The 14227-nt window shown below is 38.3% G+C and overlaps 2 protein-coding genes across 3 annotated transcripts in view; one reads left to right on the plus strand and one right to left on the minus strand.

Moving 5' to 3' along the window:
* The window catches only part of parp2 (poly (ADP-ribose) polymerase 2), a 12929-nt gene extending 4898 nt beyond the window's left edge, over positions 1–8031 (plus strand). The window contains exons 8-17 of the mRNA XM_086271435.1: positions 1295–1397; positions 2005–2158; positions 2287–2428; positions 2519–2582; positions 2661–2795; positions 3654–3781; positions 3944–4043; positions 4481–4579; positions 4929–5053; positions 6898–8031. Of these exons, the coding sequence (XP_086127561.1) occupies positions 1295–1397; positions 2005–2158; positions 2287–2428; positions 2519–2582; positions 2661–2795; positions 3654–3781; positions 3944–4043; positions 4481–4579; positions 4929–5053; positions 6898–7057 (1210 nt within the window). The 3' untranslated portion in view covers positions 7058–8031. The remainder of the gene's footprint in view (positions 1–1294; positions 1398–2004; positions 2159–2286; positions 2429–2518; positions 2583–2660; positions 2796–3653; positions 3782–3943; positions 4044–4480; positions 4580–4928; positions 5054–6897) is intronic.
* On the minus strand, positions 7806–14060 carry LOC147308040 (protein lifeguard 1). Of its 2 annotated transcripts, none has more exons than XM_086271441.1 (6): positions 13915–14060; positions 12470–12735; positions 10641–10841; positions 9554–9682; positions 8438–8581; positions 7806–8225 (listed from the first exon to the last, which is right to left on the minus strand). In XM_086271441.1, the coding sequence occupies exons 2-6, from the start codon at positions 12722–12724 to the stop codon at positions 8091–8093; spliced, it is 864 nt and encodes a 287-aa protein (XP_086127567.1). In that variant the 5' UTR covers positions 12725–12735; positions 13915–14060; the 3' UTR covers positions 7806–8090. The 2 variants fall into 2 exon arrangements, with proteins under 2 accessions (XP_086127567.1, XP_086127564.1); XM_086271438.1 differs by lacking the exon at positions 13915–14060 and adding an exon at positions 13821–13911 and having other exon boundaries at positions 7807–8225.
* Between the last annotated feature and the right edge of the window lie 167 nt (positions 14061–14227).

The following is a 14227-nucleotide window of genomic DNA, read 5'->3' on the forward strand; positions in this document are numbered from 1 at the left end:
TCTGCTTTTGACACTGTTGATCATCTTATTTTGTTAGATAGATTAAACCACTGGGTGGGTGTATCGGGTACCGCATTGGAATGGTTTAAATCCTATTTGTCAAATCGATCTTTCTCTGTGGCTGCCTCTAAGTTCAGATCCTCCGTCAGCTCTCTTGCCTGTGGGGTGCCTCAGGGCTCTGTCTTGGGACCGTTATTGTTTTTGTTGTATTTACTCCCTCTTCTGCAACTTCTTAGCTCTTTCTCTGATATTTCATATCATTGTTATGCAGATGATATTCAGCTATATATCTCTTTTAGGCCACCTGATGTTTCTAAACTCCAAATCTTGCAGTCCTGCTTAGATTCCGTTAGAGATCGGCTGGCTGGTAATTACCTTCAACTAAATGCTGATAAAACGGAAGTCATTGTCTTTGCTCCTGAGAAATTTGTTCCCCTCGTGGTTAAAAATCTAGGCCCTCTTGCTTCTTATATTAAATCCTCCATTAGGAACCTTGGTGTTACACTTGATCCAGCTCTGACGCTGGACACACACGTTAAATCTTTGGTTCGCTCTTGTTTTTTCCATTTAACAAATATCGCTAAGCTGAGTCCCATTGTGTCACGTTCCGAATTGGAAATGATTATTCATGTTTTTGTTTAATTGCGCTTAGACTATTGTAATTCCTTGTTTACTTGCTTAAGTAATGCCTCCCTGGAACGACTGCAGGGTGTTCAAAATGCTGCTGCTAAGCTTCTGATAAAGCATCACAAATACTCAGATGCCGCTCCCCTGCTGATTCAACTGCATTGGCTCCCTGTCAAGTTCAGGGTCCATTTTAAGATCATAATCATGACTTATAGGGACCTGCACGGTGTAGCTCCAACTTACATAAGTGCTCTTCTTCTTCCTTATCACCCCAGCAGGTCCCTGAGGTCTTGTGACCAGGGGTTGCTGGTTGTCCAGCATACAGGGTTAAAAACAAAAGGTGACAGAGCGTTTGTATCAGTGGCTCCCAGACTCTGGAACTCGCTCCCTTTGAGTTTGAGATCTGTGGACTCAGTCATGTCTTTTAAAAAGCAGTTAAAAACGCATCTGTTTAAACTTGCTTTTGGTTGATTTTGTTTTGTTTGAGATTTTAATGTCTGTTTTCTGCCTCTGTAAAGCACTTTGTGATTTTATCTTGAAAGGTGCTATATAAATAAAATTTTACTTTACTTTACATTATGTGACTGACAGTGGAAAAAGAAAGGTTTTCCAGGTGCCTTCATGGATGTGTGTTTGGTGAAATTCCAACTTGTTTGTTTTGCTGCAGGTTCTTTGAAAAGACCAAGAACGAATGGGAGCATCGAGATAGTTTTGAGAAAGTAGCTGGAAAATATGACATGGTGTTTATGGACTACAGCACGAATGAAAAGGTACGTTTAGGAAAAGTCTTACTAAAAGTCATTCTTGGCATTTAGCAGCCATGTTGGCAAAGCCTCTGGGCGTTCTTACTTTGAAATTCCTATATAAGTGAATAGAAAAAAGCCATACTACTAGCGGCAAAATTACTGCTTCATAAACACCTCAGTCCAGAGGCCTGAGCTGATTAGCATCTCTGGGTCCTAATTAGCTCTTTGGGGGTTGGATAACTGTCATCTCTGTTGTTTAAGAATTGTACCATAGATTTCTATTAAGGAGTCTTTGAGTGTTATAATGCCGAAACTTCTGTCAGCAGAAGTTGCACTGGAGAAATATGTTCAGAAATATGTTACATTCAATAAAAGATCACAGTAGATAGCTGCCCCTCCCCGAGCCTTGTTAAAAGGGATTTTTTTCTTCCCACTGTCACCAATTGTTTCCTTATATGGGGGCTGTCTGATTGTTTGGATTTTTTTCTGTATCTTTTTAGGGTTTCACCTTATAATATAAAGCACCTTGAGCTGACTGTTCTTGTCATTTGGCACTATATAAATAAAACTGAACTGAATTAAAAGGTTGGATGTGTCAGATTGTATTCTTGGATGTTTTTCACCATTCCAGGAGGAGAATCAGACCACAGTGGATACTGTACCAAAAAAGAAAACCTCCGAGCTGGATTCAAGGATTCAGTCTCTCCTAGAGCTCATCTGTGATCTGAAAGCCATGGAGGAGTGTGTGCTGGAGATGAAGTTTGACACCAAGAAAGCTCCTCTTGGTCAGTCTGACTCAAATTCATTATTACAGGTTGATTTGACTAAATGAGAAGATGAAGTTGGTGACAGAGTGACCAGTATTTCCATGCACGGTGTCAGACTTGACATTTTTCTTCCTTTCTACCTTTAGGCAAGCTGACCCCAGAGCAGATCCGAGCAGGTTACTCAGCACTGAAGAAGATCGAGGATTGCTTGAAGAAGAAGAAAGGGAGCAGTCGTGACCTTTTAGAAGCATGCAATCAATTTTACACCCGCATCCCACATGACTTTGGGTAAAAGGATGAAACTTTAGACAAAACCAGAGTGTGGATAGTTACCACCGATTCCTGTCTTGCTGTAACTAAAAGGTGTAACCCTTATAGGTTGAAAACTCCCCCACTTATCCAAACAGAAGAAGAGCTGAAAGCCAAAATTGCCCTTTTGGAGGTAAAATGTTTTGATTTTATTCGGTTTGCTTAAAAAACCTTTCTTAACTGAACAATGTCTCCCATCCCTGTTTTAAAGGCACTGAGTGACATCCAGATAGCAGTAAAAATGGTCAAGTCCAGTGAAGACAGCGATGAACATCCTCTGGACAGACAGTATCACTCCCTCCGGTGCAAACTGCAGCCTCTGGACTCCAGCAACAATGAGTACAAGGTCAGTGTGATTTAAATAATTAACTAACCAGTTTTACCAAACCGTGTCACATTATTGATGTTACTTGTTCTTAGCCTCAAAACAATTTGATAGGCTGATGTAGTTGCGTAAGACTTTTCTGCATCTAAATCATTATGCACAGAGAATAATTTATTCATTTGTAGTCATTTCACTTGAAGTGCTGCAACCTCAGCGTTGACTAGTCGATAGTTTGTGGTGAATCTTCTCATCTGATCATATTCTCCTTGGTAGGGCAATTGCTGGTGTTACTTTATTAATGCCAAACCTGTCAGGGCTCATATATTATTTTTGACAGCAGGATGAACAGACTACTTGTGACCTTCTGACTGCTAGTTAATTTATGTTTACACTAACTAAACTAACTAACACTATGTCAGGAACATAGTGTTCCAAAGGTCTGTCTGCAAACACAGATAGTTAGTCTGTCAGCAGAAGCTGCTGTTGAGTTTGTGAAACCTCCTATCATGTCCAAATGTGAAAACAGCACAGGCTCTGTTGTTCAGCTGAAATAAAAAAATATTTGATATGCTGGAAATACTAGCTTTTTAATGTGTGATTTTTAAAATAATTATTATTATTATTATTTTTATTTAGACTAAAATATCTGGTGGGGCACTGCTCTGTAAACAGTGTCAAATCTTGTTTAATTTAATCCAGAGATAACGTGCATATATCTCACAGTGAACTGACTGATACTGAGTAGGTACCATGGAGATTTCCTTTGGCTGACTACATTTCCATTCACACTAAAACTTGTGTAGTTGTTAGTCTTCAGTATTATCTTGGATTCCTTTCAGCATTTTGCATTGAGCTAACTTTCCTCCTCTTTGTGTGAAGGTGATAGAGCAGTATCTGCACACCACTCACGCCCCCACCCACTGTGACTACACCATGACCGTGCTTGACATTTTCTCAGTGGACAGAGACGGGGAGAGCAAAAACTTCCTGTCACAGTTAAGTAACAGGTAGGAAGAAATACTGTTACTGCTTTATGACTTCAAGCTGACTTCAAAATCAGATTTATTATGCTGCATGTTTGCATTGATAAAAATCCAACATTGATGTCAATGAAAATTATGGGGGTTTTTTTCACAATGAGCCAAGCTAACCATCTACCTGTCTGCCAGGACTCTGCTGTGGCACGGTTCACGTCTGTCTAACTGGGTCGGCATCCTCAGTCAGGGACTTCGAGTGGCCCCCCCTGAAGCTCCTGTTACTGGTTACATGGTAGGATGGAATATCAAAATTCAAAAAGACCAGTCCTTAAGACCAGTCTTAGGTCCAACACGGGTTGCAGTACACTAGCGGAAAGCCTGGATATTAAATATTCAATATTTATTGAATATTGAATATTTACAGTACTTATTGTTGTCATCATTGTTCTTCATTGGTATCTTAAAATGTCTTGATCTTAATTTTTTAAAACGGTGTAGGAACCTCGGTGAGAGAATGAAAGACAAATAAAATATGCAGTTTGACTTTGTCTCAGCTTGTATGTAACAGAAGTTAAACACATTTTTAAGAAAAAATCAATAAAATTGATCTAAATAATTACATTTTAAGGAGTCTCTAAAATGTGATCAATTTTCAACATGAAATTATCTCAGGCATTGAAATTGAACTCACATCGGTATATTACATTTTCTCATTTCTCTTTCACTCAGTTTGGTAAAGGTATCTACTTTGCTGACATGTCATCAAAAAGTGCCAACTACTGTTTTTCCAACCAGAACAACAACGTTGGACTGCTGCTACTGTGTGAAGTAAGGGTGGTTTTTTGTTTGTTTGTTTGTTTGCCATTAATAATTTTCATTATTGAAGTTTTGTTGCAGCTGCTCTGGCCTGCAAATGTCTTAAATTTGCTGCCAAGGAAATGTCTTGTCTGTAATCTGCAATGAAGTTTTGTTTTTGCAGGTTGAACAGTTATATTTATAATTTGTATCCAGATACTTTTTTGATCCTGCAATGAGGATGTTTACTGCTGAGGTCTCAGGTAGAGACCCGTAGGAAGCCAAAAAAGCTGAATTTGATACCCAGAAAAATTCCTCTGCAAAGTGTAGTGGCCTAAATATAATGCAGCACTGGTAACTATTCATATATTCATGCCCACAGGTCGCTCTGGGAGAATCTAATGAGCTGCTGGATGCAGACTATGAAGCAAACAATCTGCCTGCTGGAAAACACAGCACCAAGGGTCTGGGACAGACTGGACCTGACCACAAAAACTCTGTCACACTGTAAGTCTCTCTAATTATAATGATATATTTAACACAGGCCAGTTACTGCTCAGTTATTTGGTCCATTGCTTTAAAACGAGGCCTTCATAAGTTTTAGCTCACTCAAAACACAGCTGCCTATCTTGTTTAGCACTGCTCATTCAAGGACAGTATAGACGGGATGCATGCAACCTCTAAGTTCAGTGAAGCAGTTCTCCAGCTGCTGCTTACAGCAGGTTTCCAGAGTCGTCTAAGAACTGTCATTACCAGCTGCTGTTGTAGTCTGTACGACTCCAGGATAACAGACTCTCTGGAGAGCAGCTGAATGACACCAAAGAGCACAACAATACCCCACTGGTGGGAAAACGAATGCGAATAGTTTCTAAATGTAATTGGTAACCTGTCCAGGGTGCATCTTGCTCTATGACAGCTGGGATAGGCTCCTGCCTTCGTCTGATAAGTGGGAGAAAATGAATGCATGCATCAATAGATTGACCCACTTTGTGAAGAATAAGCAGTATAAATGTCTAACTGTGATCCCATGGTTGGATTTCAAACTCACTGGAGATGTAGCTGGATGAGAAACAGACCAGCAGGAAAGGGCCAGGGGTAGGTGGTTAGCAACATCCGAATTGTTTCAGATGGATTAAAAAACCAAGTTTGGATAAATTACCAAAGATTGAAGAGGTGTTCACATAACTGTGCCCCATATAAAATCGATGTGTTTGAAACACTGGGTTGAAGTCACTGTGAGTAGTCAGTGAGACTAGAACGATGCTCCCTAAATGCACTCCATTTACCAGTGAACAAATTCATAGTCACAATCTACAAAAACGATAGAGAAGATTCAACAGTGTGAACATTTTAGAGCCATATTTATTTGTTGTTGTTGAGTTGTCTAAAAACAAGAATGCTACAGAAAGTAATTTCAAGATATTAACGCACGGTTTACAGTCCTACATTAAGGCCTGTTAATTACTGAATCCTGTTTCCACTATAACGACTCTGTCATTATATATAGTGACAAGTCTCACCTTAGGCCTATATTTAACCTACATGCCATGAGCAGTAATTACATTCTTTTAGACTGGTATTAACAAACTGCACCTGTCCTGTTAGTAAGTTACCTGAAGCTGAAGAAATTAGTTTACGACTTTTCACTGCAGTTTTTTTAATGCCTTAAAATACTCTTTAATCTTCACATGGTGTACCTAATTCTGTTAAAATTAGCAGGAGGTTTGAAATATATCTTTATCACTTGCATAACAACAGCAGCCCTGCATTTGTCCAATACAAGCCCAAGGTTTGATAACGGAGCGTATTCTATTTGTAAATTAATTGTAGTATACTGCTGCACACTGTTTCACTACAGTTTAAGTGATTTGCAAAACATCCCCAGAGATGGATGGCATAGTGGTGCAGTGGTTAGCACTGTTGTCTCACAGCGAGAAGGTCCTGGGTGTGAATCTCCTGGCCAGCTGGAGTCTGCATGCTCTCCCTATGTGTGCTTCCTCGGCTTGTTAGGTTAATTGGTAATTCTAAATTAACGATAAATAAGAATGTGAGTGGTTGTCTGTCTTGTGTTGGCCTTTTAATAGATTGGAAGTGCCCTGCCTCTCGCTCCAAGATATCTGGGATGCGATTGAGCTTTCCCATGATTCTGAACTGGAGAAGGAGTTAAGAGGATGGATCAAAGATCCTAAAAAATAGCCGAAGAAAAAAAAAAGAAATTGAAGCCAAAGAGTGCAGAATATTTTCCTTTTTTGGGAAAAAAATTGTTACAATCACCTAAAAGAAATTTTAAACAAAGGTAATTTGTGTTAATCCCACGGATTTATTTTATTGTTTCTCGATTTCTTTCTCAGGGACGGTATGACGGTGCCGATGGGGCCTGGTGTGAAAACGGGAGTGGGTAAATCTAACGCTTACTCCCTCCTCTACAACGAGTTCATTGTTTACAATCCTGCACAGACTCGCATGAGGTACCTGCTGCGTGTAAAGTTTAACTACTCATCACTGTGGTGAAGCCTTGGGAACTGTGTGCCTTTGTGAAATATGGATGAATGTTTAGGCGTTTTTAGTCATTCTTCATGTAGCGTTAACTTCTATGTTTCGGGGCATGGGTGGGGGTTGGATGTTACACCTGAAAACACTCGTTCATATAAGGCTGCAGCAATTGCTCAACTGAGAAAAATCATTTACAGCTGTTTTGATAATATAATGAATTGTTTTAGGGTTTTTTCCAAGACAAAAACTGTAGATGCGTCATCAAAGGCATGACTAGTGGATGTTTCATTATACAATAAATTATATTAAAAAGGAAAATCTTGCATATGAATTGATTTTTTTCCCCCATCTTGGGATTAGTGCCAGCATTTTCACTTCTTTGACATCTTATATCGAATTGACTGCTGGGTTGAAATAACTCAAAATAATCACTGATGCTGGCAGCAGGATTTGCTGAAGGTTCTGCATCACCATATATAAATGAGTGTCTGAGGAAACCATGAGGGACCAACTGAGGGAAAACATCAACTTTGAGTTCAACTTTTTCTTGGATTTTCTACAGTTTCTCTTATATCCTGGTATCATGTATGAGAAAAAGCTGTTGTTCGACAGAGGTTTGTTATACTAGATACTAGATACTTTAACATGGAGAGGATACACAAAACCTTTTGCACTACTTTTTGTCCCTGTATATGTATATTACTAAACGTCCTTGGATCAGTAGAAGGTCTCATTATCATTATTAAGGGTAGAATGGTTTTAGTGTAGGTGTTTGTTGTAACACAAATATTCTTCTGGATCTGTTATGAGGATGAAGGTTTTTAAATTTTGAAGAGTGGGAATAAAAATAAATGACTCAACATAAAGTGTGGTGGTTTTTTTTGGTTTGATTTTTAATGGATTTAAATCTGAGACAAAGACAAGATTCTATGCAAACAGATTTTTTTTTTTTTGTGTGTGACATGATGCGAGGAGATTATATACAGCACATAATGATAGAGGACATTTTAATCCACAGTCTGAAGTGTCCGTTTGTTTTGTATATGCAGTTTCACCTCCTCCCCAGGATGTAGAGGAAAATTAGGACTACATCTAGGTAGATTCTGAGAGCAGCGTTGATGTAATCTTCTGGATCTGCACTGTAGGCCATCCTCCCCATCACCAGCTGACAGTCGATCACCAGGTACTAAGAGAGGCAGAGGAGGAGATTTAAACCAGTGTGAGAAAAATGCGATCAAATTATATTAAAATACACTGTATTTTAAATTAAACAAAATACAGCTAATGCAGATTTATTTAAACTCCTTGAATTAAAGCTGAAACTCTTTGTTGTTGTATTTTAAAAGTGTCCTCATTCGAAAACCTGTGGACCTTACTGGATCTTGTTCCTTCTCTCACCAATGAAAACAACAGAGCTCCCAGACATCCATAGATAACTTCAGCAATGTAGCTGTAGTAGAATGTGCAAAATATCCCAAACATGGCGACGTCCACGACCAGAATCAACAAAGCACTGTTGCAATAAGTAAAATCATAGCGAGTCTGCAAATAACAGAAAGACATAAAGACATGAATGTCATTATTAAATAATCTATCAGTGTCTAATCTTATTTAGATTTTTTTTCTGTAGTGCACAGTAACCATGTGACATATGAAATGAACATGTGAAATATTAATCTTTTGAAACTTGAAGCATATGAGTCTCATAAAATAAGGCATTTCAGATCTTTCAAATGCAAGGAAAAAGTGTTTGCATACTCTCCAAGGGACTATGTTGATGTATTTAAATGTCTTGAATGAGAAATAATCTACATTATGAGCAATATTAAATTTACTGTGATATAAAAAAAACCCTGCAAAATTAGCAAATGTTTGCACTGAAGGAGCCGGGACCAGTGATTTATAATTTTCTTTAAAATGAAAGATTGCTTAATCATTAAAAAATAGAGGGGAGATTAAAAAAACTATTGGTTGGGCTGATCAGTATCGGTATTTATAAATGAATATTAAAAAAAATATATAATAATGGAATCCTTCAACCATGGTATGAGTGGTGAAGTTGCATAGTTTGTCCACCAGAGGGCAACCTGCAACTTCCCTGCTGGCAACACATGTTGGAAACGCCACAAACAAAACAACCCTCTAATCCAAGCAGAGTCGGGCAGAACGTAAAGCAGTGAATAAATAAATACAGATAATGAATGTTAGGGGAATCTATTTATGTTTCGTGTGTCTGAAAGAAAAAAAAATCAAATATCAGAATATTCGATATCAGTCTTACAAATATCAGTCTATTAAAATCATCTATGACCAAATAGTTAATCAGCTTCCCTTTCACGTTACATTTTTCACTGCATGCATTTTGTGTTATTCTGATGTGCTGTGGATTTTCTTTACAGAAACTTTTCAGAGTTCTGACTTCAAAGTCAGCTGAGAAATATGCACTCTGCTTTGGTGAAGAAGAAGAAGAAAGCTTTTCAAATGTAGCGCTTCTGCACAGCCTGACGGTCTCACCTGCGCTGAAAAAGCGATGATTGAGATAGAAATGGCCAGCGTTACTCCCATAGCCAGGATCACAGCAGTGGTGTTGTGAAAGGAGGCGATGGTCCCCGTCATGTATGACATGCTCACAGTGACAACAAACTGGAGGTAGAAAATTAAGTGCATTAAACATCTCCAGAACACGTGAAACACATTTTCCACTTATTTTCACTCAAAACAAAAAATAAGAACATATCAAATAATGAAAACAGAACAGAACATGTACAAGAAGCAAGGCCAGAAAGAAATTGTGTGAATGTGGTCTTCAGGTATGGATGCTTGTTTCCGACACTGAAAAAACAAACTTTTATATTCGGGCAATGTGGCCTTTTGGCCTCTGCTTTTCTAGTTTGTTGTGTTTGCCAGTCTCTTCCAGGAATTGCCGGGTTGAGGTGACCTAGATAAGAAAGCAGAACACATGAGCAGGTTTGGTTTAAGGCTTTTTCTTTTTCTCTTATACACACACTCATTCATACACTTGCCATGCATTCAGACATGAATGCACTTAATGAGTGCTTTTAAAAGAAAAGGTGCAGCAGTGAGCTTCTGCTTGCGTTTTGCTCTGCTGTACGTGCAGTATTTAACAACAACAGGAACAGGAAGAGCCTGTCCTAAATTAACATGCCAACCAAACCTGAAATCACTCAGTGAATCTGCTGCCCTTTAGAGAAAACTTTAGAGGTTTTGTTTTGGAAAATGTAAAAAGCAAACTTTTCACAAGTCATTTAGAGCTTTGAGTTCTCAGTTAGAATAGAAAAGTGCTACATAAGTGCCAGAACATTTACTATCTGTTTGTGGAAGTCTAAATCTTTGACAAAAGTCATCAGTGGTTTTTTTTGTTGCTGTTGTTCTTATTCTGACCTTTATTTCCTTTTTTTTAACAAAGTTATTGCTGAGCACTTAGCACTTATACTTTAACTTCTAGTTTTTAGTTAAGTGGTTCACAAGCTGAGGTGCCATCCTGACTGCATGACCAAAGTATTTCACTTCTCTTTCCAAAAATGTGACTGTGCCGTGTTTCATATCCATTTGATACATGGTTTTGTTATTTGTGACCCACCAGTGCCACAATGTTCCACGGGTGATGCTGGCTGAAGGACTTGCAGCAACTGAGGGCGATGGCGACCACAACGAAGACGATGAAGGAACTGAGATATACCCAAATGTTTGATTGCACTGCCTCTTTGACCACGCTGGAGAAGGTGAACACGCACACTACAGTGAAGGTGAACAGCAGCTGGAGCGTCACGATGCTAAAAACCTGTCCCGGAAAAGAGAAAAGGCTGAGTTTTGTTTTTTAAATTACCGGTACAACTTTATTACTAAGTAACTACACTGTAAAAGAAAACTGCAAATGTTTTTCCTTAAATTTAACTCACATTAACAAAGAAGAACTAGTCCAACAATGTCAACTGTTTCCTTAGTCAGAGGCTGCTTTGAAATATTATAAACGTGGTGTCAAACATGCAGTTCTGGAGCCAGAGTTGGCTCACCAAAGACCCCAGACCAGCCCCCAGGATGGCCCAAAGAAATCTTTGATTTTTCAGTAAAATGCATACAGTACCTGGTGAGGTAACACCAACTTCATCACACTGGAGTCAAAGAATATTAAAAGTTGAGTATTTTTTAGATCTTGAGACATTATTTCAATCACAGAGTAAAATACTATCAATGTTTAGTGCGTGAAACCTGTAAATGTGAAGAGTTTGTGCTTTTCAACAGTCGCTGTGAATTATAATAGCAATAAACTTAAGCAATACACTTTTTTAAGGTGTATCATCTGCAGAAGCAGGGTTCATTAAGTGTTATTGTTTTTAAAACATACTTTTAGTTCTCTATATTAAAATAAAGATGGGTTGTTATACAATGTCTTTACTGGCTAGTCCCACTCAAATTGGGTTGTATGTAGATCATCTATTCATTTTCCTCAATTTATCCAGTTCAGGGTCACTTAGCAGCTGGAGCCTATCCCAGCTGTCATAGGGTGAGAGGCAGGATACAACCTGGAGAGGTTGTTAATCTGTGGCCATCCTAACAGAGTGGCAGCCGATCACATTTGGCCTGTTCAATATCAACAGTTAACCAAAGTGTGGGTCTCTGGACTGTGGAGAAAGCTGGAGTACCCGTTAAGGACCCTTGCAGGCTCAGGGAGGGCGTGGAAATTCAAGGATGCTTGTGTGGTCCTTGAAAATAAGTTTGACTTCTCTCTTTTCTCAAATCTACTTATTTGTGCTCAGGAAGAAAGTGAGAGAAACAGCCTCCTTAATCTTCCGCATACAGGCACAAAATAGTTCCTGATTTTGCCAACTGTAACATGTGATTACCACGTGCTGCAATTACCAGTTCATAAAATAAACAGCTCCCTAAAAGTAAACAGGATTTGAAACACCCAACTTCTCCCACTCCAAGTGGCTGTTGTGTGAAAGTAGACCCGACCAAAACATCTGGCTGCTATGTTGACGTGCCATTACGGCTTCCTGTAACTGGCTGTGAAATTCAGGGTTACTTAAGTTTTGTATGTTTTAATTCCTTTTTGATTCTTTTCCTCTTTTATTGTTTCAGTCTAGTTTTTAGTTTTAAAAATTGCTTTATTTTTATGAGCTTTTGTGTTATTTTCAGTTTCAGAATATAGAATAATATGTCATTTTTCAGGGGCAAGAAAGTTGACTTACTCATTTAATTTAGTCTGATTTTTTTAAGGTGCATAATATTACTTATTTTATAGCTAAATGGAGTTAAAATTACTGATCATAACAACAACAAAAGAAAACAGTTTTGTGTTGTTGTGTTGCAGCAAATACAAAGAGTACTTGGCGCACATGTCTCAGAAAGATTTTCAATATTTATGGTGGATTCTTAGAGTTATCGTCCAAAACGTAGCGTACAAACCTTTCTAATAAACCCTTTCCTCACTATCTCGTCATCAAAGGAAGATGAGGACACCAGCGGAGTCGTTTCTGATGATATCTGTGGGTTTATGTCATGGAAAGACTCATAACGAGAGATTTGAGGTGGTTTGTACACTGGTGGGGCTTCAGAGTAGGCTGGAGGCTGCTCTTCTTGGTAGGAATGCATCGATGCTGAGGGGACATCAGAGCCGGGATCGTGCTGTGTCTCCTTGGAAGTGATGGAGTCTGCTGACATTCTGGTAAAAACTGAAAGTCAGTGACAAAAGAGGAACCAAATGTAAAAGTTAAATTCAAGTAAACATCAGCTGTGGCATGTATATCAGCACAAGTGGAAAGTGCAAGGTTTAAAAAAATACAATAAAACACGAGGACGTCATTAAAATCAGTAACTGAGCTACTAAAATAATATTTCTACTCATATATTTGGTTTCAAATAGCTGCAATAATTCTGAATGCGGACAGAAGGGTCATGCACAGCATTGCAAGTCAGATGCAGATTGTTTTTTAAAAAAATCCAGGCTTGCTGCTGACTTGTTACACAAGAATGATGTGGGCACTGAGAAGTAAAATGTTTGATTTCAGCATTTACCGTGGGAAAGTTGGTGTTGTGTCAGCTGATGTTGGCTAAAAGATTTATGATACACAATTAAACTGAACTTATTTTGCAAACTATATTGCAGTTTTCACACTAAAATTAGACATGCTGTCTTTACTTAAAAATTAAACACTTGAACACAAATGACCTTACTTTACTTCATTTAAGTTTAATGCACATTACACAATATTATTTTAGCTCATTTTGTTACAAATGAACTGTTGCTGGGAATATCCTTGATCTTTTTTAAGTTAAGACTACTTGTAGACAATGAAGTGTTTAATGGACAGAGCTCAGTTTTTGCTGCATCTTACATGAAATCTGTTTTTATGGACACTTGAATTAGAAGTCTATAAAGGGAACTGACCCAGAGTCATGGTGGCCTTTTAAACCTTTCAGGTTTTTGGCCACACTACAAGTGGAAATCATATCAGACATCCACAAGAATCTGAACGTCTAAACACAGCAAAACTTAAATAATGATCACAACATCAGTAAAGTAAGAGTCTGAAATTAGACACGATCAGATCCATGAATGAAATAATGCTGCCTTATTTAGAAAAAGCAGTCCAGATAATTAAATGAAACAAGAACAGTGCAAATTAAGTAAACTATAAAACTTGCAAACAGTTGTTTTTACCAGTAGGAGAAGCACTGGTGTCAGGTACACAGGACGTTACCTTTTACATACTGTAGTATAGGTCTATAATAGAGAGTAAATTATTGTTCTTCCTACCTCTGTTGCTTGATAATCCCACAGTACTTAATGTGATGAAGGCTACACGTTAAACCTGGACAGGCTGACGATGGCAGCTGTATATTTTACTTACGTAATATTGAGTTTCACTTCCTTCCACTTTAAAATGGCGAAACCTTCTGATGACTGACAGGGTTTAAAAACTCCTTTGTTTCTTAACAGATCGTTGGCCATTAAAGTGTCCAAGGACTTCCCAGGGTCCTCCTCAGTCTGAACTTCCAGAATTGAGTGCTGTAAAAATGTAAAAATGATTGATTTTTTTTTTTTTTTTTTTTTAAATGATTGATTTTTACATATTCCCCTGTGTCATTGTCCTGATTGTCTGTACCTGTGTATCATTCCTCCAGCTGTTCCTGCTTCCCTGATTACCTTATATGTATAAATAG

The sequence above is a fragment of the Aulonocara sp. 'chitande type north' Nkhata Bay genome, linkage group LG18, assembly GCF_057382095.1.
Source record: "Aulonocara sp. 'chitande type north' Nkhata Bay isolate Kocher_YH1m ecotype deep benthic linkage group LG18, A_spYH_male_GT1.1, whole genome shotgun sequence".
Classification (NCBI taxonomy): Eukaryota; Metazoa; Chordata; class Actinopteri; order Cichliformes; family Cichlidae; genus Aulonocara; species Aulonocara sp. 'chitande type north' Nkhata Bay.

What these genes read in the sequence shown, in the direction of transcription:
- LOC147308040 (XM_086271441.1), bottom strand. Translation starts at nt 12,724, where the DNA reads ATGTCAGCAGACTCCATCACTTCCAAGGAGACACAGCACGATCCCGGC. An exon ending in GGAAAGGGTTTATTAGAAAG is followed by an intron (nt 10,842 to 12,469) that starts GTTTGTACGCTA and finishes TTTCCGGGACAG; the next exon opens with GTTTTTAGCATCGTGACGCT. An exon ending in GAGCTCTGTTGTTTTCATTG is followed by an intron (nt 8,226 to 8,437) that starts GTGAGAGAAGGA and finishes TGCCTCTCTTAG; the next exon opens with TACCTGGTGATCGACTGTCA.